The following is a 21,583-nucleotide window of genomic DNA, read 5'->3' on the forward strand; positions in this document are numbered from 1 at the left end:
GCTGGTTTATGCAACAGTCACTCAATGATTTAGTCAGCTAAGACCCATAAAATGTGTTTTAGTCTGAGACTGTGTAAGTAGAAAAAATAGTTTTTCATAAACCAAACCATCCATTTAATGTTCTCTCTCAGTTAATAACCTCATTGTCCTCATTGTCTTTGACTTTGTCTTCCAAATATCTCCTGCTTTGTCTTGCTCTGTTGCTATATCTGTAGACTGCCTGCAGCACCACTGTCAAACTCACTTTAATCACAGTGCAGCTTCTGTAACATTGCATAGTGATGAAGGAAATTGAAGACCCTTGAAGACAACCCTTCTCCTCTTTGTCCTTATGTGTTTTTAGCTATTTTTTTCCCGTCTCTCTCTCTCCCTCTGCATATCTCTAAACCTCCCTCTTGCACCCCTCACCCTTCCCATTCTCCCAGTTTCTTAATCAGACTCACCCCTCTGGAGGGATCATGCTGTCTCTCTCTGTCTCTCTCTCTGTCCATTACCTCTGGGAAGGGAAAGCATATTTAATGACCCCACGTTAACAATGACTGTTGGGTCCAAACAAGTGCCGCCACTCGACAAGCTTCTCTCTCACTCTCTCATTTCTCGTTCAGTTATCATCTTTTTTCAGTTTGCCTCCATCTGACACACCCAACGCAGCAATTTCTGCATCTGCACTCCATCTGTCTGCTCAGCTACTTTCTCAATCTTTCACACACATACACACACATGAGTTTTTCTCTAATTTACTGGATTCTTTTTCTTTCTGGTGTTCTTTGGTTTCTAGCTTTGGTCAACGTTTTTTTCATTTTTGCTCTTTTTTCTAGCTTCTGTGGCAAATTTTTGGAATTGTGAAGCAGTTTATCTTTCTCGATCTTTGTTGTGGCTTTTTTATTGTCTCCTCGCTCTCACTTCCTTCCCTTCCCTTTTGCTTGCTTTTTCTGATTCTTAACTCATAGACTTACCCTTCTGTCCATCTCTCCGTTCACCACCAGTCTTTGGAGAGTGCGCTTCGGCACCCTGGGGACAACCGGACACAAATCAGAGAGCTGGGTCAGACGCTGATAGACGGGGGCATACTGGACGAACTCATTAGCGAAAAACTAGAGGCCTTCAATTCCCGTTACGAACAGCTCAACCACCAGGTCAGGACCTTGTCTTTGTGTGTAAGCAAATGTGGGATGCGTGCGATTGTTTCTGTAGGAAAAAGGCATCCATTATGTGTCATGTTTGGATTTTTTTTTTTTTTTAGTAAATTTAGACCTTTGTATCATCTTTTACTGTGAAATTTGTATTTCATTATCTTCTTAGCAAATATGACATTCTGTCATTTGCTCCAAACACAGCCATAGGCAGTCACCAGTTGATAATGTTACCACATTTACGTTTTATCATATTTATATTAAAGATAATCAAATACTTATATGTTCACTAAATGTTATACTTTATAAGCTCAACATTTATTTTTATAATTTTTCACTTGGAAAAAGGTATATTTATAAGCATCTTTAAGTATTTGGTGCTCTCTTTGCATTTGCTTGATGAGTGACAACAGAAAGAGGTGGACATTTACATTGCTGAGTGGAACTGTGAAAGTGAGAGTTAAGATTTTTTTGAAGTGGGGTTGTATGGGGTACTTATCTGTAGTCAGTATATTACCTACAGTAGATAGTGGTCAGCGCGCCCCCAGTTCCCCAGGAGAAGCAGCAGGAGCCCCAATATTGGAAGCTAAGCAATTTACTGCTGTGGACACGATCAGCAGCAAAATGTATTTTAGCCACCTAAAAAAATTCAATATCAGCTGTATTCTGTATTTTGAATATTTTTACCACTTTACTGTCAGACAGCCTTTTCCAACAGGAATTCACATGTGATATAATTCTTTTAGATGGTTGTTTTTTAGGTGACTAAAATACATTTTGCTGCTAACACTGTCCATAACAATACATTGTGTACTGGGGGTGATACTGTAGTAATTCTCTGACTAGGGATAAGTACCTCATACGACCCTGCTTCAAAAAATCCAAACTCAGTGTACCAGCTATTATTCAGTCTTTTCCATCTACAATTTGGGATCTGAACTTACCCTTAGTTACATAAATCTTTAATATCAGAATATTGACATCCTTGACGGTGAAACTTTCAAACTCATGACTTGATGTCCTCCAGGCGGTGAACAGGCAGATCAGCCTTGAGCAGCAGCTGCAGACTCTGAAGGAGAACGAACAGGCGCTCCAAACACTGCAGGAGTCTCTGAGCCAGCTGGACCACACACTGACCTCCTACCTCACTGACCGCATCGACGCCTTCCAGCTCCCACAAGAGGCGCAGGTACTGCACACGTGTGCACAACAGCGCACACTCTCACATACAGAGGGGTTACCAGACAAGATGTAAAACATCCAAACTTGATGGCTCTTAATTCATGCAGTATCATCTCATTTGTCTGAAGGCTCTCCCTTCATCTTGAAGCCTTTGGAACAGAATTAAGATATTGTCTGTGTGAGTGTTCATATACTCACGGGGCATGTGTTCATTTCCACTTTGCCTTCAGACCATCGGGGCAGAGATCGCAGCCCACGAGGTGACAGTCGAAGAGATGAGGAGGAGGAACGTGGCCAACTTGCCTCCCCCCACCACTGATGGTAAAGCTGCTCGAGGTGGGACCATGCTGGACCAGCTACAGGTAACACTGCCTCCTACTGGAGAACGTTAGGAACTGCAGGAACAGATGTCAAGACTGGCCTTTCCTCCTGACGCCATAATCATGACCTTAAAATGAATCCTAGAAACATTTAAACAGATTTTTCTTCTGTCGAGCATTGATGATATGTGTCAAACTTTACTCATACTTAATTAAGGCTTTACTAGTTTAAAGATTCTCATTAAATATGTCTTATATTATCTTCATGTTTTTGTTTTTCACATTTAAAAGAGTGGAAAAATACTAAATCATGACCACATAATTAGAGAAGTGTGTTTGTGTTAACTGTATAGATGTTTATAACTCTTTTATAACTTCTCCCTTCAATGACTGCAGAGGAAACTGAGGGAGATCTCCACAAAGTACCAACTGTTCCAGAAGCCAGCTAACTTTGAGCAGCGCATGTTGGACTGTAAGAGGGTGCTGGACGGTGCCAAGGCTGAGCTGCACATTCTTGATGTCGGGGATGTGGACCCGGAAAAAATCCAGTCCCACCTCACTGGTTGCATGGTGAGAGCTGCAACTTTCTCAGTCTCTCTTTTACATGGATGGTTTATCCGTTGCTCATTGCATGAACTGTTCTGTGTGCATGCGTGTGCACAAATGTTAAGCAAGATGTCAGATTATTTAAAGCAGTGTTTTTGTTTTTTTTTGTTTTTTAATTCAAAGCAGAGTTTTTGCCGTTCATACAGTCGCTGGATGGTGAACATTAGTGTCTGTTCCTTTTTCCACTTCCATTTTCACATTTGTAATTTTGTGACGTCCCTGGTTTAAATGGCTGTGTTGCTACTCTTGTTGTAATTTTACAAAGTTTCAATTGAATCTTTAATTATTTTGTTAATTAACATTTCATGACTAATATAGTCAAATTTTATCTGGCATTTGTAAATAAAAATAAATCTCTACAAGGTGATAGGAGTGATTATATGTGCTCTTGAGGCTAATATGCATGGACATGAACACTCACACGCTTGCAGTTTGAAAACCACTGATATGAGGATATATAAACACCAAAATCTAGCAACTTAGCTATTAATGCAGACACAAACAGTGTATCGAAAATACATATTTCCCACTGGCTTGTAGACTCATTTTCTTTTTTTTTTCTTATTTCTAGAAACTTTACAAGTTGCTGAGTGAGGTGAAGCTGGAGGTGGAGACGGTGATAAAGACAGGTCGACAAATTGTCCAGAAACAGCAGACAGAAAACCCCAAGGCTATGGATGAACAGCTCACTGCTCTCAAACTGCTCTACAATGACCTGGGGGCACAGGTAACTTATTTTTTGGGGAATTTTTTGAAGCAAATGAAGTCACCATGTTCCACAACGCAGCTTATTTTAGATTCTAAGAAACGTTCAAAGTCTCTGTGACCAGTTTAAGACCCCTCATTTTCCCTCACTTTACAGGTAACGGAGGGCAAGCAGGACCTGGAAAAAGCTTTGTCCCTGTCTCAAAAGTTCCAGAAGGAGAGCGCCGCCCTGCAGGAGTGGCTGACCACGAATGAGGCTCAGCTCCAGCAGAAGAACAGCTGTGGAGACATGCCGGCTGACATCGATGCTGAGATTGCATGGGCTAATGTGAGTAACTGTCCAAACCTTTTATCAGATCTCTTGAGCAGGAGCAGAAGTTTCTTATACATTAACTGTCTCTGTGGTAGTAAATTATATCATTAATGTTTTTTTTATCCTTTTGTTTTCTTTTTAAATTTATTTTATATACTTTTTCATCAAGTTTTTATTTAACACTATATTATCAATATTACTTTTAGATCTATTTTTTTGTCAACAGCTTTATTCCTTGTTTGTTTTCTCTATTTCATCTTTAGTTTTTACTGGTAATATACTCTATTACAGTTTAAACTTGTTCTTGTTGTTGTCTTTTTGTTGGCTTGTCAGTTATCTGTTAAGCACTCTGAATTGCATTAAATCTGTGTGAATGGTGCTATACAGATAAAGTGACTGGTTCCGCTGCTGGCCAGTAGGTGGAGCAGAAAGACAATGTGATGATCCTAATAACATCAAACTCTCTGTATCTACCTTTGAAGATAGTTTGAAACAGTCTATTATGAATGATGAGAAGTTGAATAGATACTGTGTACATACTGACCTCCATTTTGGGTGTTGTGATGTAAATGCAGGCTGTTATTTTTAGTTCATCCTGTCTGTAATCCATGCTTTATTTTGGGGTGTATAACTGTGTATGTGTATATATTGTACACTCAATACAACAACAGCTGATATGGCACAAACTATTGAAACACAGAGGACATCGCATGAACCTGTTTAACCTACTATAAATTACTTACCAGGGCCTGTTGAAGGAGTCGGAGCGTCGTAAGACGGAGCTGTCCAGCCTGATGGAGACCAGCGCTGGTCTGCAGACTCTGGTGGAGGGCAGCGAGGCTCAGCTGGAGGACAAACTTTGTGGCCTCAATGAAGCCTGGAGCCGCGTCCGCACCTGGACCGAGGACTGGCTCAGCGCTGTGCTGGTGAGTGCAAATATTTCATACAGTAAGGCTGAATAAATAAAGGTTTGCTGTGTTGTTTATTTAATGTTCTCTGAGTAAGTAGATTCTCCCACCTGCTTTAAGTTTTTTATAGTTAGATGCTTAAACAAGACTTTTTACTTGCATCATTTGCAAGCGAACAAATGCTACCCTTGAGGGGATAAATGTTTTTTTGTCTTACCTGCCTTTTAGCATGGAATTTGTCTGGGTAATTCTTTCAATTAATATTGCATTATGAGACATATCAAATGAGTTGGAATAATTTATGCACACATGTTTGAGTTTTGAAATTCTAAAAAGTTCATTGAATTTGAAAGTTGTTTTTCGCAGCCTTGAAAAGATTAAAAATACATTACAAGGTTATTTTGTTGAATGTTTTACAACTCAAATTAAACATTTCCTCATTATGCTGGAAATCAAGTGATTGCAGAAGCTAGACAAATTACTGAACTTCAAATTGAGAAGAAAACAAGGACATGCAAATCACCTCTTCAATAAAAATATGTTATTGTTTGAACAAAAGACTAAGAAGTGTTTCTTCTTGTAATCTCGCATGTACAGATTATGGAAAACTCAGAGAATCATTAAAAGTTTTTGTTTTAGATGGAGTAGAAAATGGGGAAAACAGGCGGGCCTTTTAACAGTTAATCATGTTTTTGTTTCCTAATGGGAACACTAAGCCTTTGTTTTTTTTGTTGTATGTGTGCAGAGTCACCAGAACGAAGTGGAAATCTTTGATGAGAACTTGGCTCACATCAGCACCTGGCTCTACCAGACGCAGATCCACCTGGACGAGGCTGAGCGGCTGGCCCCGATGGAGAGGGAAAAGGTGGTAAAGGTAAGACAGAGAGAAAACATAAGTGTGACTAAAGGGAAAATGGCCCTAAAGTGAAGAGAGAGTGCATCTGGAACATAAATAATAGTTAAAACCTATGAGGTTCCCAGTCTGTCTTTTTCCATATTATCATCAGTTATCAGTTTATACTATTTTTTATTTGCTATAAGGTGTGAAAATATTTAGGAAATGGCCATGATTAGATTTAAAGTATGTAATAATGGTTTAGAATCTCTTTATGGAAATCACTGCCTCTGGCAAGGAAATGCATTTGACTAGAATCCATCAAGAAAATCCCCTCCTGTTACCTTGTGGCATGGAGAAACTTGAATGCTAAATGTCTCATTTTGGATCATCCACTGTTGCAACAAAAACATTTTTATGGTTGGTTGAAATTGGGATTTTAAATAAGCATTCATATTGGACAGTATCAGAAGTTTTTCATCTAGTTCTTAGCAATAAGTGCCCAACATCCAATTAAAGGGACTTTCAAAAAGAAGATCATATTGCATATATACAAGATATTACAAGAAACACTAATGGGTAACAGTTTGGATATAAAGGAAAAATGGGAACTGGAGATGAACACTATAATTTCAAGTAAAAACTGGGAAATATCATGCAGTAAAGGGACATAAAATAACAAATATTTAAACTTTTTAAAAAGTTTTGCTAAAGACTTATATTCTTGTTTTATGTCTTTGAGCATAACTGAGCATAACTTTACTGCAGATGTTAAAAGGAAATTGAAAGTAGTTAAATAAACAGATACAAGTGCCCAACTTCACCATGCATCACCAAATGGAATAAAAAAGAGAGTGAGAGGTAATTGGGTTTGGGACAATGAGAGTTTTGTTGAAGGAGGGGAAATAGGAGGCTAAATGACAAAATGAGGAAAGAGGAGAGGCTGAGCCTTTTATGGTAACGTCAAATAATTTATGCCGCTGTCATATTCAATTCTTAACCCTTCCCTTCCTCTCGCCACGGCATCTGAAAGTTTTCACTAAATGCCAGTTGGTGTCTGGGCCTGCTAACCTTGATCAGAACATGCTGTACTTAGCTCTTAGGTCTGCACCAAGGCTACACTGCCATCCAGTCTGAGAGAGGCTGATAGTATAAACTGACAGATAAATGGATGACCAGCTACTCTGCCGTCTGTCCTCAGCGCATGCTCGAGGAGCTGGAGGACATCAGTCTGCGTGTGGACAACGTGAAGGACCAGGCCATTATCCTGATGACCAGCAGGGGGCCCGCCTGCAGAGATGTGGTGGAGCCCAAACTGGCTGAGCTCAACTGTAACTTCAACAAAGTCTCCCAACACATCAAAACTGCCCAGGTACAAAATCAAACAAGCCAGTGTTCCTTAACACCGTCATTAATGTGCATTCAGTGAGGAATTTAATCCAACAAAGGTCAAACTCTCAAATATAAAGCATGTAATATGGTCTGTACAGTAACTCCATCTTTTTCTTGTCTTTTGGCTTTCAGATGATGACCAGTCTGGAGTCTGGTGGTGTTGACTTGACCCAGCAGGTACCTCAGCAGCTACAGGAAACAGCAGTACAAACTGTGAGGACAATTAAATCACATCTTAAAGAAAAATGTTCACAGCAGCTACTTTACCATTGACAAGGGGACACAATTCATTGCATCACGAATTTCTGGAGAAAATACTACAAGGCTCTATTTACTGATGTTTATCACGGCTGAGAACTATCTTTGAGTGTGCAGTCAAAGAAATACATTTTTCATACCTGTTTTGACCTGAGGTGTATTTTGCTCTCATCAGGTTGTTCACAGCCAGGAGATCCGAGTAGAGAGTCAGAGTCAAAGTCGTCCTGCAGAGTCTGCGGTCCTCAGTGAGGTGAAGCACCTTCAGGCAGAGCTCCAGGACAGACTGAATGCTCTGCAGCAGCAGCAGGACCCAGCAAACCTCCTTGACGATGACAAGGTCAGTACAGAAGGTCACCTTTCAATTGTGTCCTTTTGTTGCATTTTCATTTAATATTTAAAACTTTCAAAGAAGCAGTACTCACAATAATGGTGATTGATGATTATAGCTATATTACAAGATTCACATAATCGAGGCCTGAGCAGTAAAGTAGTCATTGCAATGTTAAAAAAGAGCCCTAAATATAGAGTACAGTACTGCAGATTGGGAAATGGGAAATGACACATAAGTTATGCATCTGTAGCAATTTTCCAGAGAAATTTGAAAACATACACAGTAAATTGCCCCAGGTTGCTTATTATTCCCTTTCTGAAGTTTTATGAGGTTTATGCCAGGCCACAGGCTATATAAAACTGCCACCTGATAAGACAAGTTTAGATTTGGTGTTTCAAGGCCTAACAAGTCTGGAATTCAAGCTGTGTTATCAAGGTTTATGACGTTAAACACTCTGCCTGAACAAACCTGACAAGTCCAAAGCAAGGTCAGTGTGCCAGTCAGAAGGCTCTTATTGTGGTTTAAACAGCATTTTTCTGAGAAGTATCTACAGTGTTTCTACTTCCAGTAGCTTCTTGTTTCTTTAAAAGGGCAACTTCCAGCTAATGTCAGTTTCTGCTGTGTAAGTTCTTCTTTTCTTTGCTAACTGAAATGGTAGATAGGTATAACATGTGTTGAAGACTCTTGTAGTTTAAATGATCAATCTCCTCATTTAACCCATCTGTTTCTCTGCACCAGATGGATGAGGAGAAAGCCAATGTGGAAGACTTGCTGAGAAGAGGCGAAGAGCTGCTGCAGCAAACTTCAGATGAGGGCCAGAGGGAGGAGTTGAGACTTCTGTTGCTCCGGCTGCAGAGCCAATATTCTGCTCACAGGGTGAGATGCAACAGAACATATGTCTTCCTTAAGCAAGGCTTGTGTGGGAATGTTTTTCATGATCAGAAAATGTAGCCATTTGTTACAGTTTTTGTCCGTTTTGCGCTGTTTCAGTTTGGTCAATGTGTGTGTATTTGCCTTGGCTTTAGGAGTTGAGGGTGCTACGAATCAGGCAGGTGGAAGTTTCTGTGGAGTCGTCTTCTCACACTTTCTCAGAGCAGACGAGAGAGTTTGCAGTCGAGGTGAGGGATCCACATATGCATAAACACATGTTCTGTGCACAGAACATACACATGTCTCTTGAAGTGCTGTATTGCATTGACTGTAATGTTAGTTTAGCATAGTGGGACATTATCATGTGGCACAATGGGTGTTAATTGAGTTTTCCTCTCACTTCCTTCTGCCCTGTGTTCTTTTGCTGCTCCCATGTGGTGCAGGAGATGTCTTCAGCAGAGCGTAGCAGTGTTCCTTCACTGAGTCCCTCTGACTACCTGTTGGACATCAACAAAGTGCTTCTCGCCATGGCTGACAACGAGCTGCTTCTGAACTCCTCTGAGCTCAGCGGTGGGCTCTACGAGGACTTTTCCAGCCAGGAGGACACGCTGAGGGTGGGTCATCACTCATATAACCAAGCTGCTTAGTCAAAAATTGTCATTGTAAACATGTCACAAAAAAAGGTAGCTGGTGTTGTATGGTATTTGCTTTGTATAGGAGTTGTATAGCAGTTTTCCACAAATTATATAATAGAAAACACTTGTTAGAGCAGTAGGCCGTTGTTTTCAGGATAATGGGCTTAACTTTATTTTGACAAAGAATTCACAGTTTTAAACAGCTCATCAACTTAGACACCAGAACTTACCATCCCTTGTTGTCAGTTTATGATGTTGTGCATGTCTTGCACTCCTGCAATGTTCCTGCAGCCTGTCATAGCTTTCCTAGGGAGTCTTGACTGTATGACTGTATAATAAACAGCATTTCAGTCAATTTAATATACAGTCTGTGGCTTCAACTTGCTAATTGGACTGCAGTACTCATTTTCGTGTGAGCAATGCTACATAATGCTGGAAGTGACATTGACTAGAAGTCTTTTTTTGTAGGAATTTAATGTTTGACTCAGCACCATGAAGTACTAAGCTCAGTGAGTCTGGGGGTCAAATCTGTCCTTTCTTTAGAGGTGATCAGCAAAATATATAGCTGCCACAGTTGAAGTGAGATGTGATTTTCTTCTGTACTGCCACTTAACATCTCACTTGCTGTGGGAGCTTTTTAGCCACTGTTTAAATTCGTAGTCTCACCTCGCTGTCCTTTTTCCTTCATCTTACATTTGTCTTTTTATAGAATATCAAAGAGAATTTGGAGCGTCTCAGTGAGCAGGTCACAGGGATTCATGAGCGCCAGCCTGATGCAATTCGAGATGCTTCGCCTGCTGAGGTTGCCCAGATTGGAGACGCCCTCACACAGCTCAACGCCGAGTGGGACCGCCTCAACCGCATGTACAACCACCGCAAGGGGTATGTGCGCACGTAGATCACACTGTACATACACTCCTTAACTAAAAATAAGATTTTGAATCAAACTTGAATAAGTCTTTCAGAGAAAATGTTGTGACAGGGGAGAGAGGCAAACATCTGCTATTTTCAGATGTGAATGTGTGTGTCAGAATATGTGGTCGAAGCTGCAGGGACATTAAATGCCAGCTGTCTGCTAGTCAGGAGACAGCAGGAACAGATAAAGAGATAGACCAGGGCACACAATCGAGCACCCTACACACACACACACTGACCTTGATTACTATCAAAACAATTCCTTAGGCATAAACAATCTCATGTCTGTTCACATATTCACTCACTCATTCACTTAGTGACACACAGACACACACACACTGAATGACCTTGACTACCATCAACACAGATCCTTGGGCGTAAACAGACAACATTTGCTGAGCACAGTATGTGCACATGCTAGAATAAACTTGTAAGCTAATTTTGAAGATTGCACACAAATGCAGAGGCTCTCTGTCTGCAATAACAATAACCTCTAGGCATCATTAGAAATCAAAAGAATTGAGTATTGTGTAAAATTGCTCATCTAAAACTCATTTCCTCACCTCGTCTCTCTGATCAGATTTGTTGTGCTCTGAATGACGCTGTAGGAGGAAATAGCCCTCCTGCAGACCATCAGCGCGATAAAGATCTGTTTTATTGCATTAGGCCTTTTAAGTAATCAGCCTCTCGCTCAATGCTGATTTATTCAATAGTGTCTCTGTGAACTTTCCAGTGCTGTCAGAGGTTCCTGATTGTTATGACATTTTCTGGTGTTTAATAGAGGTCACCTGTGTCATTTTTCCTTATCGTAAACGAAATTTCCCAGTGGGTAAACTCGATTATACCATAGAGACCAGAATCCTTTATTTCTTATCCTGTTCTACATTAAAGGAAAAGTTTGGATTTTTTGAAGAGGCATTGTGCAAATTATTTATCCATAGTCAATGTCTTATCCGCAGTAGATGGTAGTGGGCATGTCCCCAGTTTGGATAAGTCATTAGTAAAACTATTTTAACCACCTAAAAAGTCCATATCAGTTAAGGTGTACTTTGTATTTTAAATATTTATTTTTACCTATATAATTTATTTATTTATTTTATCAGACAGCCTCGTCCGAACCAGTGTTATTAAAGCCAAATAATGCTCTCTCTAAAGCCATCAGAGAGAAGTTTATCGCTCGATCAGTTGCCTCGATTAGTTGGTTTGTTTGTGTCATAGTGTGACTCTGATGTTTTGAGGGGTTAGTTCAGATTCGCCAGAGTCACACAATAATACAAACAAACTAACTGATCGAGACAGCAACTCCGAAGGAGTCTGGTAGCTTTGGAGAGAGCGGTGTGTGCTTCATATAATAGTGGTTTCTTGATGGAAAAGGCTGTCTGTAAAATGGTGAAACTATTTTAAATAGTACACTTAAATTAATGTTGATTTTTTTTTAGATGGCTAAAATGCATTTTGTTGTTGACCCTGTCCACAGCAGTACTTTGCTTAACTTCCTACTCTGGTACTGCTTCTTCAAACTGGGGGCAACCACCATCTACTGTAGGTAATACACTGACTATAAATAAGTACTTCATACAACCCAAATGAAAAAAAAATCCAAAGTATTCCTTTTAGCTTACTTGGCCAACTTGGAAAATATTTGTAACTGGTCAAAGCCAAATCCCCTGTCCTCCATTCACTATCGTTCAAATGAAGAACTCTACGAAAGGAAGTAAACTTTAGGTTGAAGAAGAAGAAGACTCATAGAGAGTATGCTGAGAAATTGTCTGCATTAGTATCTGGTTCACTTTATTAAAGAAATTGATTTCCACATAAATATTAACTTTCACAGTGTGGAGATTTGCATTTGCATGTTTGTTGTTTAGTTGGACAAAAGAAACAGTGCTTTATGCACAACAGAATATTGACAACAAAGAAAATTTACATGAAAAGAAATGCCTATCCACACACAAACATCAGAATAATTAATCATAGGTACTGTGACACACACACATACACACCAGCATGCAATTTATTGTTGAGCACATTTTTCACATTTTAACCAAGCTCAGCTTTCTCATGTACATACACTACTTCCCTTTTGCAGGTGTTCTACTATACTTTAGCAGATAGGAAAGGAGGGTGGAAACCTAGTGGTGGGAAGTAACTAAATACAAATAGCAAGTATTTTGGGGGGGATTAGTAGTTAAAAGATAAGTTTTCAGTTTTTCAGTTCTGTCCTAAAACAGTCATCAGGTTTTGCTGTAATCATTCCTCCTGTTCATACTGGCTAGGAGAAGATCCCTTCCTGATTTGTTTTCTGCTGCAGGACTTTTGACCGCGCCATAGAGGAATGGAGACAGTTCCACTGTGACATGAATGACCTCAGCCAGTGGCTGACCGACACAGAGACACTGCTGTCTGAGAGTGTTGGCCCTGATGGACAGCTGGACCTGGACTCTGCACGACAACACCAAGAGGTCAGTGAATGGAGGGTGAAGGAGCACGGGGAGGTCAGAAATGTGTTTTCTGCAAGAGTGTGTGAATTTTTACTGTGTATGTCACATGATTTTTACATGTGCATGTAGTCAAACCACCCCTCACTAAGAGCCGAATGCACTGAATTATATCTTTACATAATTCTCTGACATTATAGAAGAATTTCAATGGTATTCCACCATCATCATTATAAACACTAATTAGTCAGATAAAGACTCATATGTTACCATATGTTTACAAGCTCAAAGCAAAATTATTACCTTCCCAGTATGCACAAGTAATATGTCTGAAATATAAGCAGCTATATGGTTGGAAACGTTAGACGGAAGATAATTGCATTTTGCTCCCCAAGGGAAACAACTGGTGCTAGTCTGTACCTGCTAAACAAACACACTGCACATCTAACTGTTCATTATGCAGAGCGAGAAATGGAGAGAAACGAACTGAAGAAGAGGGTGATGGGAAGGGGGTCTCTAATTTTGCTTTGTTTGATTACTAAAGCAGTTATTTCATTTCCAAGGGGACTTAAATTCTCTGAAGCTGCTGCATTATTGCTGACAGAACCATCACCATTAACACCTTTTATCAGTGTGATTTGCAAAGTTCGAACTCCGCTCCATCTGTCCAGCTCTTTTACATGTTTTCACAGTGGCTGAGAATGAGATGAAGGGATCAAGTGGATGGGAATTGAGAGATCAATTAGCTGACTCACCCTTTAGCGGACTTTACAATCACTCACTCTACTTTACCGATCTGTCTTGGCACGTTAAATCTCTCTCAGTGGAAGTAGAGATTTGGCAGCTTAAATCTTCATGTGCCACAAATCATGCCAATGTGTCAATCAGAGATTTGCTCTGAGAGATGGACTTGAGCAGGAGGATTTGGCCCTGAGTGATTCAGCTTATGCTGTTTGATTGATCCCCGATTCCACCTGTTTTGTGTTTTACCTCCCTCTCTGTCCGTCACGCTCACTGTCATTCCTTTATATGTATTTTAGGAGCTGGAGGAAGGTCTTGCAAGCCACCAGCCCGTCCTGGCCGTACTGACCCGCACTGGAGAGCAGATAATTGGGCAGCTGTCATCCCCTGACGGGTCCCTGCTTGAAGAGAAACTAGACACCCTCAGTCAGCGTTGGAGAGCTGTCAACCGCCAGGTGCTGGAGAGACAGCGCAGGTAACATATTTTCAGAAACACACAGGATGCTGCATAGAGGTGGGTTTTAACTAAGTATATTTACTGAAGGACTGAACTCAATTTTCTTTCCATGTCACGTTCTGATTTTAATCCACTACATTTCAGAAATAAATTTTGTACTTTGTAGTAATACTGTACTTACCACTACAATTATTAGACCACTTTAGTAAGATTTTTGACATAAATAAAAAAGAAATTAGGCGATTAATCAGACTAGAGGCAGGAATAGACAAGCATGTAGCTTCTTTCTATTTTGTTTTGGACATAAAATGTCATGTATTTGCTCATTGAAAATCTTTTGAATATTTACTTTGTTTTTGTCTTTTTTCTGCTTGTATATTTTGATATTATTATTGTTTTTGAAATGTTCAAAATAAATGAGTCAAACCAAATCAAATTAATTCACAGAAAATTAATTTGAGTTTGGGTTTTTTTGGTTGACAAAACAAGCACCCCGAAACCCACTTTATGCTTGAAGTAATGGAATTCTTCACTTTTTTCAGATTCAGTAAAACAAACAGCCAATTAATGGAGAAAGTAATCAGCAGATTGATCTATAATGAAAATAGTCATTAGTGGCAGTCTTATGTAAAATTGTTCAGTATGAGCTCCACTTCAACCAACTACAGCAGTTTGTTAATGCATGAATAGTAATAATCAAATGGTGTGATGTATAATGCATTGAGTACTTTTACTTTTACTTTCAATTCATTACGTACATTTTCCCAATTATACTTAGATACTTTTACTTCAGTAATATTGTCAGTTTTACTTGTGACAGAGTATTTTTACAGCATGGTATTAGTACTTTTACTTAATTAAAAGATCTGAATACTTCCTCGATCACTGATGCTACATCACATGTGGGTTGAGATTCAGGAGATGTGATCCAGAGGTGGCAAAAGTACACACGTTCCTGAATTAGTGTTATATCTTTTATGCTGTTTTTTTTTGTCTTGTTATGTCTTTATGTTGTTTTTCATCTTGTCCCAACACACTGTTCCAATGTGTGATTTGTACTGATGGATACACCAAGGAATCGTCTTTTCTCTGGGTTATTGTCCCATCCATTTACATTGAAATCAGTCTTGATGTTGAGAAGGCAACACAGAATGACACAAAATAAAAGTAATTAATAATTCCCCTCAAATGCATTATAACTAAAATAATTAGCCTGTTTTCAAAGTGTAAGAAGCAGAGATTACAGATATTTGTGTTAAAATGAAGGGAGTAAAAGTAAGGATTTGTCCAAAAATAAATAAATAAATAAATAATAATAATCAAGTAAAGTACAGATACCTGAGAACTGAAAGTACACTAACAAAGTATTTGTACTGTGTTACCTACCACCTCTGATGTGGTCAAAAGTGGCTTTTGACACAAGCAATAAATATTGCTGTGTCTTGACTATATAATATTTGGTTTTACAGTATAATGTAGCACAGAGTTTAGTGCTGCTTCTCCATCACCGACAGTTTCTTTGTTTCTTTATCAGTGTTTGGCAGGTTAACATTATCAGTGTGGTCAATCAGTCTGTAACAGTAATTTAAATGTAAATTTTAGGATTAGGCCTGCAACCTGTGGGAAATTGAGATCCTAATCTTAAGACATAATGTATGTGTCTGTGTTTTTGTGTGTGTGTGTGTGCAGGCTGGCTGGAGGAGACCCGGCCCTGTCAGAGCTGGTGAGAAGACGCGATGAGCTGGCTGTGTGGCTGGAGCAGGCAGAAAATGCTGTCAGCTCCTTACCCGTCACTGCCACTGACAGAAACCTCAAAGAACTGAAGGTACAGCGAGGCTCAAATCCTGCTAAAGTTAGTGCGATTCAGGGGAGTGCAGAGAGTTCTATTTCTGCTCCAGTGCTCAGTAGACTGGATTCAGTTATTTTTATGGTCAGCTCCCACTGTGTTGCATTTTCCTTTTGTTCTTTGTTTGCTTCACTGTACCCACAAGTTGCCCTCTGTATCTCAATCAAAAGAAAAACCTGACAAACTCAGCAAAAGTACGCAAGAAGAAGCAAACTCTCACATCTCTTGTTTTGAAAGATGCATTTTTGTTGAAGGAAGTACAATCGCTCGTTCTGTCTTCATTTCTTCCTGGCGACGACCTAAGCCAGACTTTTGCTTTGTAAAAACACACACTGTGAAAAAAGTAAAATGAATAATATTATGTGGCTGCAACTTCTTGATTTCTCCTACTTTATTTTACTGTCTTTCGTCAATTCATCAAATCAAATCGCCTTTGTGGAATCTGGAGTCAGTGCTTTTTTTTTCCTCGCAGGCCCTTGCAGAAGAAATGGATGCACAGAATGAACGTCTCGGATGGCTTAACAAGCACGCCCCTCAGATCCTGGCCAGTCCGAGTGTGAACCCTCAGAGCAGAGACCAACATGTTGGCAAACTCAGAGCCATCAACCTCAACTGGAGCAAGGTACCAGGACACCCTGTTTTACAATATTTTGACAGCCACAACATCCCCTGTCCTCCCTGCTACGCTGCTGCCTCAATCCATCCTCCACTCTTCTTTAAATCTTTCTTTCCCCTGAAGGTGACCCATGAGTTGTTGGACAAAGTGGGGGAGGTGGAGGCCAACCTGCAAAGTCACGCCCAGTTCCAGGACAGGATGAACAGACTCACTGACTGGGTTGTTGTCACACACCAGACAATCATTACCAGAGGTCTGAACCCTGGCCAAGCACAAGTAGGTCATTTGAATACATTAAGACTTCTGACTTCTGTGGAAATCTGTTCATCATAAACACAAACTATGGTGCTTAAAGAGATAGTACTGATTATTTTAAATGGGGTTGTATGAGGTACTTATTGATAGTCAGTGTATTCCCTACAGTGGATGGTGGTTGACATGCATGCAAGCGACCATCAGGAGCAAAATGCTACTTAAAAAAGGCACGCCTTAAGGAAAATCAATATCAGTTTAAGTGTACACTATATTTAGAAGATTTTGACCCCTTTATTTCTCCAAATTGTGTGTGTCAACCACCATCTACTGTAGGTAATACATCGACTGTTGATCAGTACCTCAAAAAACCCTATTTCAAGTTAATTCGAACTGTCCCTTTAAAATGAGTTCTTACCTGTTGCAGGCTCTGGAGATCTCCATGAAGGACAGAAAGAAAGACCTGGAGGACCTGTTGGCTCATTCTATAGAGCTACAGAGACGACAGCAGCTGTTGCCTCAGGAAAAGGTCCCAGTTTCCATAGTAATATGATTTAATAAAGAAATACTGCTAATTGTAGCATGTAATTATTCCACGTCACACTGTTAAAGTGCCACTAACACACGTTAGTAATTAAATTTTCTAGAATTTATTGAAGTTTAATTAGCTGTTTTATTAAAAGATGGATACACTCTGTTTCCTGTTGCTAATATTTTGTATTCAGTCATTAATTATATATTTGTCCCATGTATATAGAGTAAGGTAGAGCAGCTGGCAGCTGATTGGAAAGCTCTGGATGGTAGACTGCGGGAATCTCTCCAGCCACCCGTCTCTCCGTGGACACAGCACCAACATGTTGTCCAGCACCAACAGCTTGGTAAAGATATCTTGGAATGCGTTTATTTAAATTCATGATTTCTCTCTTTTCTGTAACCCTGTCTTTATAATACATCAGTGGCGTAGGGATGACTCCACGCACTGCTAATGAGATATTTAGCCTTTAATGAGACAGAGCAAATGAGATATTGGATAATTAACAGGAAATGACAAATATAGAAATATGTACTTGTAATAGAGGAAATAAGTACTCAGGTGGCAGATTTGGAAATTCCGTATTGGCTTTGCTTTGTCTGGAGCATGAAAATACATAATGTAATAACAAATAAGAGGTGAGCAACAAAGTCCTGTTTGTGTAACACTAAAACAAGCCCTGATGCCTCATTCATCATGATTTATTTTGATGCCACCATCCTCTGAGAGCTGTTTGACAGCACCTCCTCTCCCACTTTAACATCTTTAACTTTCATTGCATCATTTCCTTTTAAAGAAGCTCTGTGTGTCAACATTACTTCCCTTGAGTTTTCTGCTGTTTCTTCTCCTATGCTTCAGTGTCTGCGGTCCCCTCAGCCGTGCAGATGGCCAGCCTGGTGAGCGAGGACCCTCACCACCAAACTCCGCACACACCGGACACTGTGGCGCCCACCGACCTCAACGAGACCGCCACTGAACTGGCAGACTGGCTTCTCCTCATCACACAGATGCTGAAGTCTAATATTGTCACTGTGGGGGACACGGAGGAAATCAGGACCACAATGGGGCGTCTTCAGGTGAGAGACAGGGAGTGGAGAGAACAGACAGGAGAGAAGTTGTGGATGTGTTTAATGGAAAGTATGATGATTCCAAAACAATATTACTATATTAAACAATATATCAACTTTGCATGAAAAATGACAAAATTGACCAAATGACAACCTAGATCGTATTTTTCCATGTTTTTGTGTTCAAGTGACTAATGGGAACAACAATTGGTGACCGCTGCAGCCAGCAGCCTTATGCAGGCTGCAATGTTATCTTTAGTTGTGGGGCTTTTATGCCTCCAATTTATAGGACAGCTTAACAAAGTTAGCTTTGCAGAAACAGTCATTTTATCACTGTCACCATCGTCCTCTTTCAAACATGACAGAAAACTCACCAAAATAGCGTTGGCTTGTTTTTCCACTCTTCCAACAATCACCACCTCTGGTTTGGTTGAGATAATCCTTTTATTTATTGCATTAGATGAGAAAATATTGGGAGAGGAGTGAGAGAAAAGTCAGACAAGAGGAAGAGAAATGGCATATACAGCCAGAATATCTGCAGATCTTAAGTTGTGAAATAGGGGTTTATCTTTACTGAACTAGAGTTGGTGATTGTTGAAATGGAGAAAGACAAATAAAATTGTTTTTCCTGACTTTTGTTTATGTCGAGCTTGAAGGGCGTTTTAAGATAATAAACTTACTGTTTCTGTGAAGGGAGTCTGGTGGGTTTGACAAGAGCAATAAATCGTCTATCTCTGGTTAAAAAAAATATATCTTACTCTTCAATAAAAGGTCTATCTTTGTAGTGATCCTTTCCATAATGTTGTAATCACTTATATCTGAGCTTGTCAATAGCAAAAACTAACACAATTCATTGGCACGATGGCTCAGAATTGCCTGGAAGGGTTATGTTGCAGCTCAGTTTCCCTTCTGACAGCTTCAGCAGCTGACTCAATACTGGACCAATTTCAGAAATTGTTGACCCCATTAGTCACTTAGACACAAATACATGAGGAAAAAAGGGTCCAGGATGACAAAAATACCAAAGTGATCCTTTAATGACAACAGTCACAAACATTCATAAAGATTCCTTTGTGTTTATGACAGGTGTCATGTTAGGGTTATGACAATCTCATTTACACCTGTTAAAATCAAGTATCAACAGTGTCCATGACACAAATGCATCCAGAACCTCTCTCGTTATATGCACACCCATTTAAACAAACACAATCCTATGAGCTATACACTTTGCCTGAATGTCTCTGTGTGCATTTGTGCTTCGTCCTGGCAGGTGACGAAGAGTGACCTGGAACAGCGTCACCCCCAGCTAGAGGACATTTTCACCCTGGCACAGAACATCAAAAACAAGACCTCTAATTTGGATGTTCGCACATCCATTACTGAGAAATGTATGTACAAAAATGATCAAACTAGAAGCTACTGAATTGTTTGAAAAAAAAAAAGATAAAAAAAATACATTAGCTGCTGCACAGACAACAGAAACATGTTTTTTTTTGTAGATTTCCTCTCAGGGGTTTTGAAAATGTGTGCTGTGTTTTTATTTTTTATTTGTTTTTGCTTGTGTTTGGGCCCATCACTTAACAATGTCTTGTTTTGAACGTATCATCATTACTCGCTGTTTGTTCTATTCCTGTTTGATGTGCATCTGTCTTTGTAGTGGAGAGGGTACGCAGCCAGTGGGATAGCACTCAGCATGGTGTTGAGGCACGACTCCAGCAGCTGGATAACATGATTGGCCACAGCAACCAGTGGGAGGAGCAGAGGAAGGAGGTGAAAGCTGTTATTGGGCACAACGAAGGACGTTTCCACAACCTTCTCCAGCAGTCCAGAGATCCCCTGACTAAACAGCTTGCTGACAGCAAGGTTAGGGAAAAGTTCCCCTGATAAACTTTCTCTCTGTGTCCTCTGGGTGTCTAATGCCTGTCCTTCCTGAGGTCATTCACCGTGATTCTGGATCCTTGTCATTACAGTAGACTAGAAATATACTCCAGGGAATTTGTCTGCTCACTTTCTTAATAGAGAGAAAATCTTCAACCAAACCAAACTTTACTTCATGAACTATTAGAGGTCCTTTATACACTCGTATAAGTCTGCACAAGGTAGGAATGAATAAATCACCTCTCTGCAGTATCACTTTGAACCTTAATAACATTCCTACGCCCACATCATCCATCATTATAATTTGAGATGATGACTTGGCCGAGAGTTTCTGGAAACACATTCTGCCTTATGAGTTTTTCTGACGCATTACAGGAACCAAACACTAGAGGGCAACTGAGTTTAACAGAATCCAGCACACAGCTATCTGCCTCTGGTGTCTGCGGTGCTGTAATGATGACTAATTGTCCATTTAAAATAGTGAAGTGTACCTTTTTGTTAAGAGAACCTGGGGGTTATATATGGATGACTTATTTGCTAATGCTAAATTTAAAATAATAATCTGGCCTCATGAATACCAGTCGGTTGTTATGTAACCTGCTTGATTAAGTAGAGGTTAAAATAACAATGTCAGATGGCTGAGCTGCAGAATAACAAATTCCTTTGTGTTTTTAGTGCCTCAAGTTTGATTAATTTTTATTAAGTTTGGACAATAGGTCATTAATATTCTTGCAGAGCAATTTATCTAACTAAAGCAGATACCAAGCCACAAGAATACATAGAAAACAAGGCGTGGAAATAAATAATATTAATAAAAGTGGTGCAGACAGACCCTTTCCCAGTGACACATCATGGTTGAGTCACATCTGTCACATTTTCAGTGTCACCATGATCCTAATGCCTCCGTGTTGATTGTTTTACAGGCGTTCCTCCAAGACCTGGGCCGAGGCCAAGCTGCAGTCGCGGCCTTCAACGAGCTGTCCAATCATCTTTTGCAGGAATATTCTACAGACGACACCAGGAGGATCAAAGAGGTCACAGATAAACACAACGCTGCCTGGAACAGCATCAACAATAGGTGCACAGAAACTCACCTGTTCGGTTTGATTGTGTCACATGAGGGGCTGATGAAGTATAGACGTTTTTCACAGCAGCCATATTGATATGAAATAGTGTGGTAAACACAGGTGTTACTAAGGATACTGATGTGTTTCAGTTCAATGTAGTGTAGCAGAGCCTTTCTAGTGAGCCAACATCCACAATGACAGCACCTTGACTCTGTCTCTCCTGAATGGAATGGAACCTTAACTAGTATCATTGGTAACGCCAGTGTTTATTCTACTATTTCATGTC

General features: G+C 39.9%; 1 protein-coding gene across 1 annotated transcript in view; it reads left to right on the plus strand.

Moving 5' to 3' along the window:
* utrn (utrophin) overlaps positions 1–21,583 on the plus strand; it is a 215,888-nt gene that overhangs the window by 43,565 nt on the left and 150,740 nt on the right. The window contains exons 28-53 of the mRNA XM_084737221.1: positions 987–1,136; positions 2,161–2,322; positions 2,546–2,677; positions 3,032–3,205; positions 3,813–3,968; positions 4,104–4,274; positions 5,006–5,185; positions 5,913–6,041; positions 7,204–7,374; positions 7,527–7,607; positions 7,828–7,989; positions 8,722–8,859; positions 9,009–9,101; positions 9,297–9,467; positions 10,198–10,370; positions 12,715–12,865; positions 13,882–14,057; positions 15,729–15,864; positions 16,358–16,507; positions 16,625–16,777; positions 17,181–17,282; positions 17,511–17,631; positions 18,144–18,361; positions 19,623–19,740; positions 20,010–20,215; positions 21,154–21,308. Of these exons, the coding sequence (XP_084593347.1) occupies positions 987–1,136; positions 2,161–2,322; positions 2,546–2,677; positions 3,032–3,205; positions 3,813–3,968; positions 4,104–4,274; positions 5,006–5,185; positions 5,913–6,041; positions 7,204–7,374; positions 7,527–7,607; positions 7,828–7,989; positions 8,722–8,859; positions 9,009–9,101; positions 9,297–9,467; positions 10,198–10,370; positions 12,715–12,865; positions 13,882–14,057; positions 15,729–15,864; positions 16,358–16,507; positions 16,625–16,777; positions 17,181–17,282; positions 17,511–17,631; positions 18,144–18,361; positions 19,623–19,740; positions 20,010–20,215; positions 21,154–21,308 (3,929 nt within the window). The remainder of the gene's footprint in view (positions 1–986; positions 1,137–2,160; positions 2,323–2,545; positions 2,678–3,031; positions 3,206–3,812; positions 3,969–4,103; positions 4,275–5,005; positions 5,186–5,912; positions 6,042–7,203; positions 7,375–7,526; positions 7,608–7,827; positions 7,990–8,721; positions 8,860–9,008; positions 9,102–9,296; positions 9,468–10,197; positions 10,371–12,714; positions 12,866–13,881; positions 14,058–15,728; positions 15,865–16,357; positions 16,508–16,624; positions 16,778–17,180; positions 17,283–17,510; positions 17,632–18,143; positions 18,362–19,622; positions 19,741–20,009; positions 20,216–21,153; positions 21,309–21,583) is intronic.

Source organism: Lutjanus erythropterus, chromosome 15 (assembly GCF_056507025.1).
Source record: "Lutjanus erythropterus isolate fLutEry1 chromosome 15, fLutEry1.hap2, whole genome shotgun sequence".
Lineage (NCBI taxonomy): Eukaryota > Metazoa > Chordata > Actinopteri > Lutjaniformes > Lutjanidae > Lutjanus > Lutjanus erythropterus.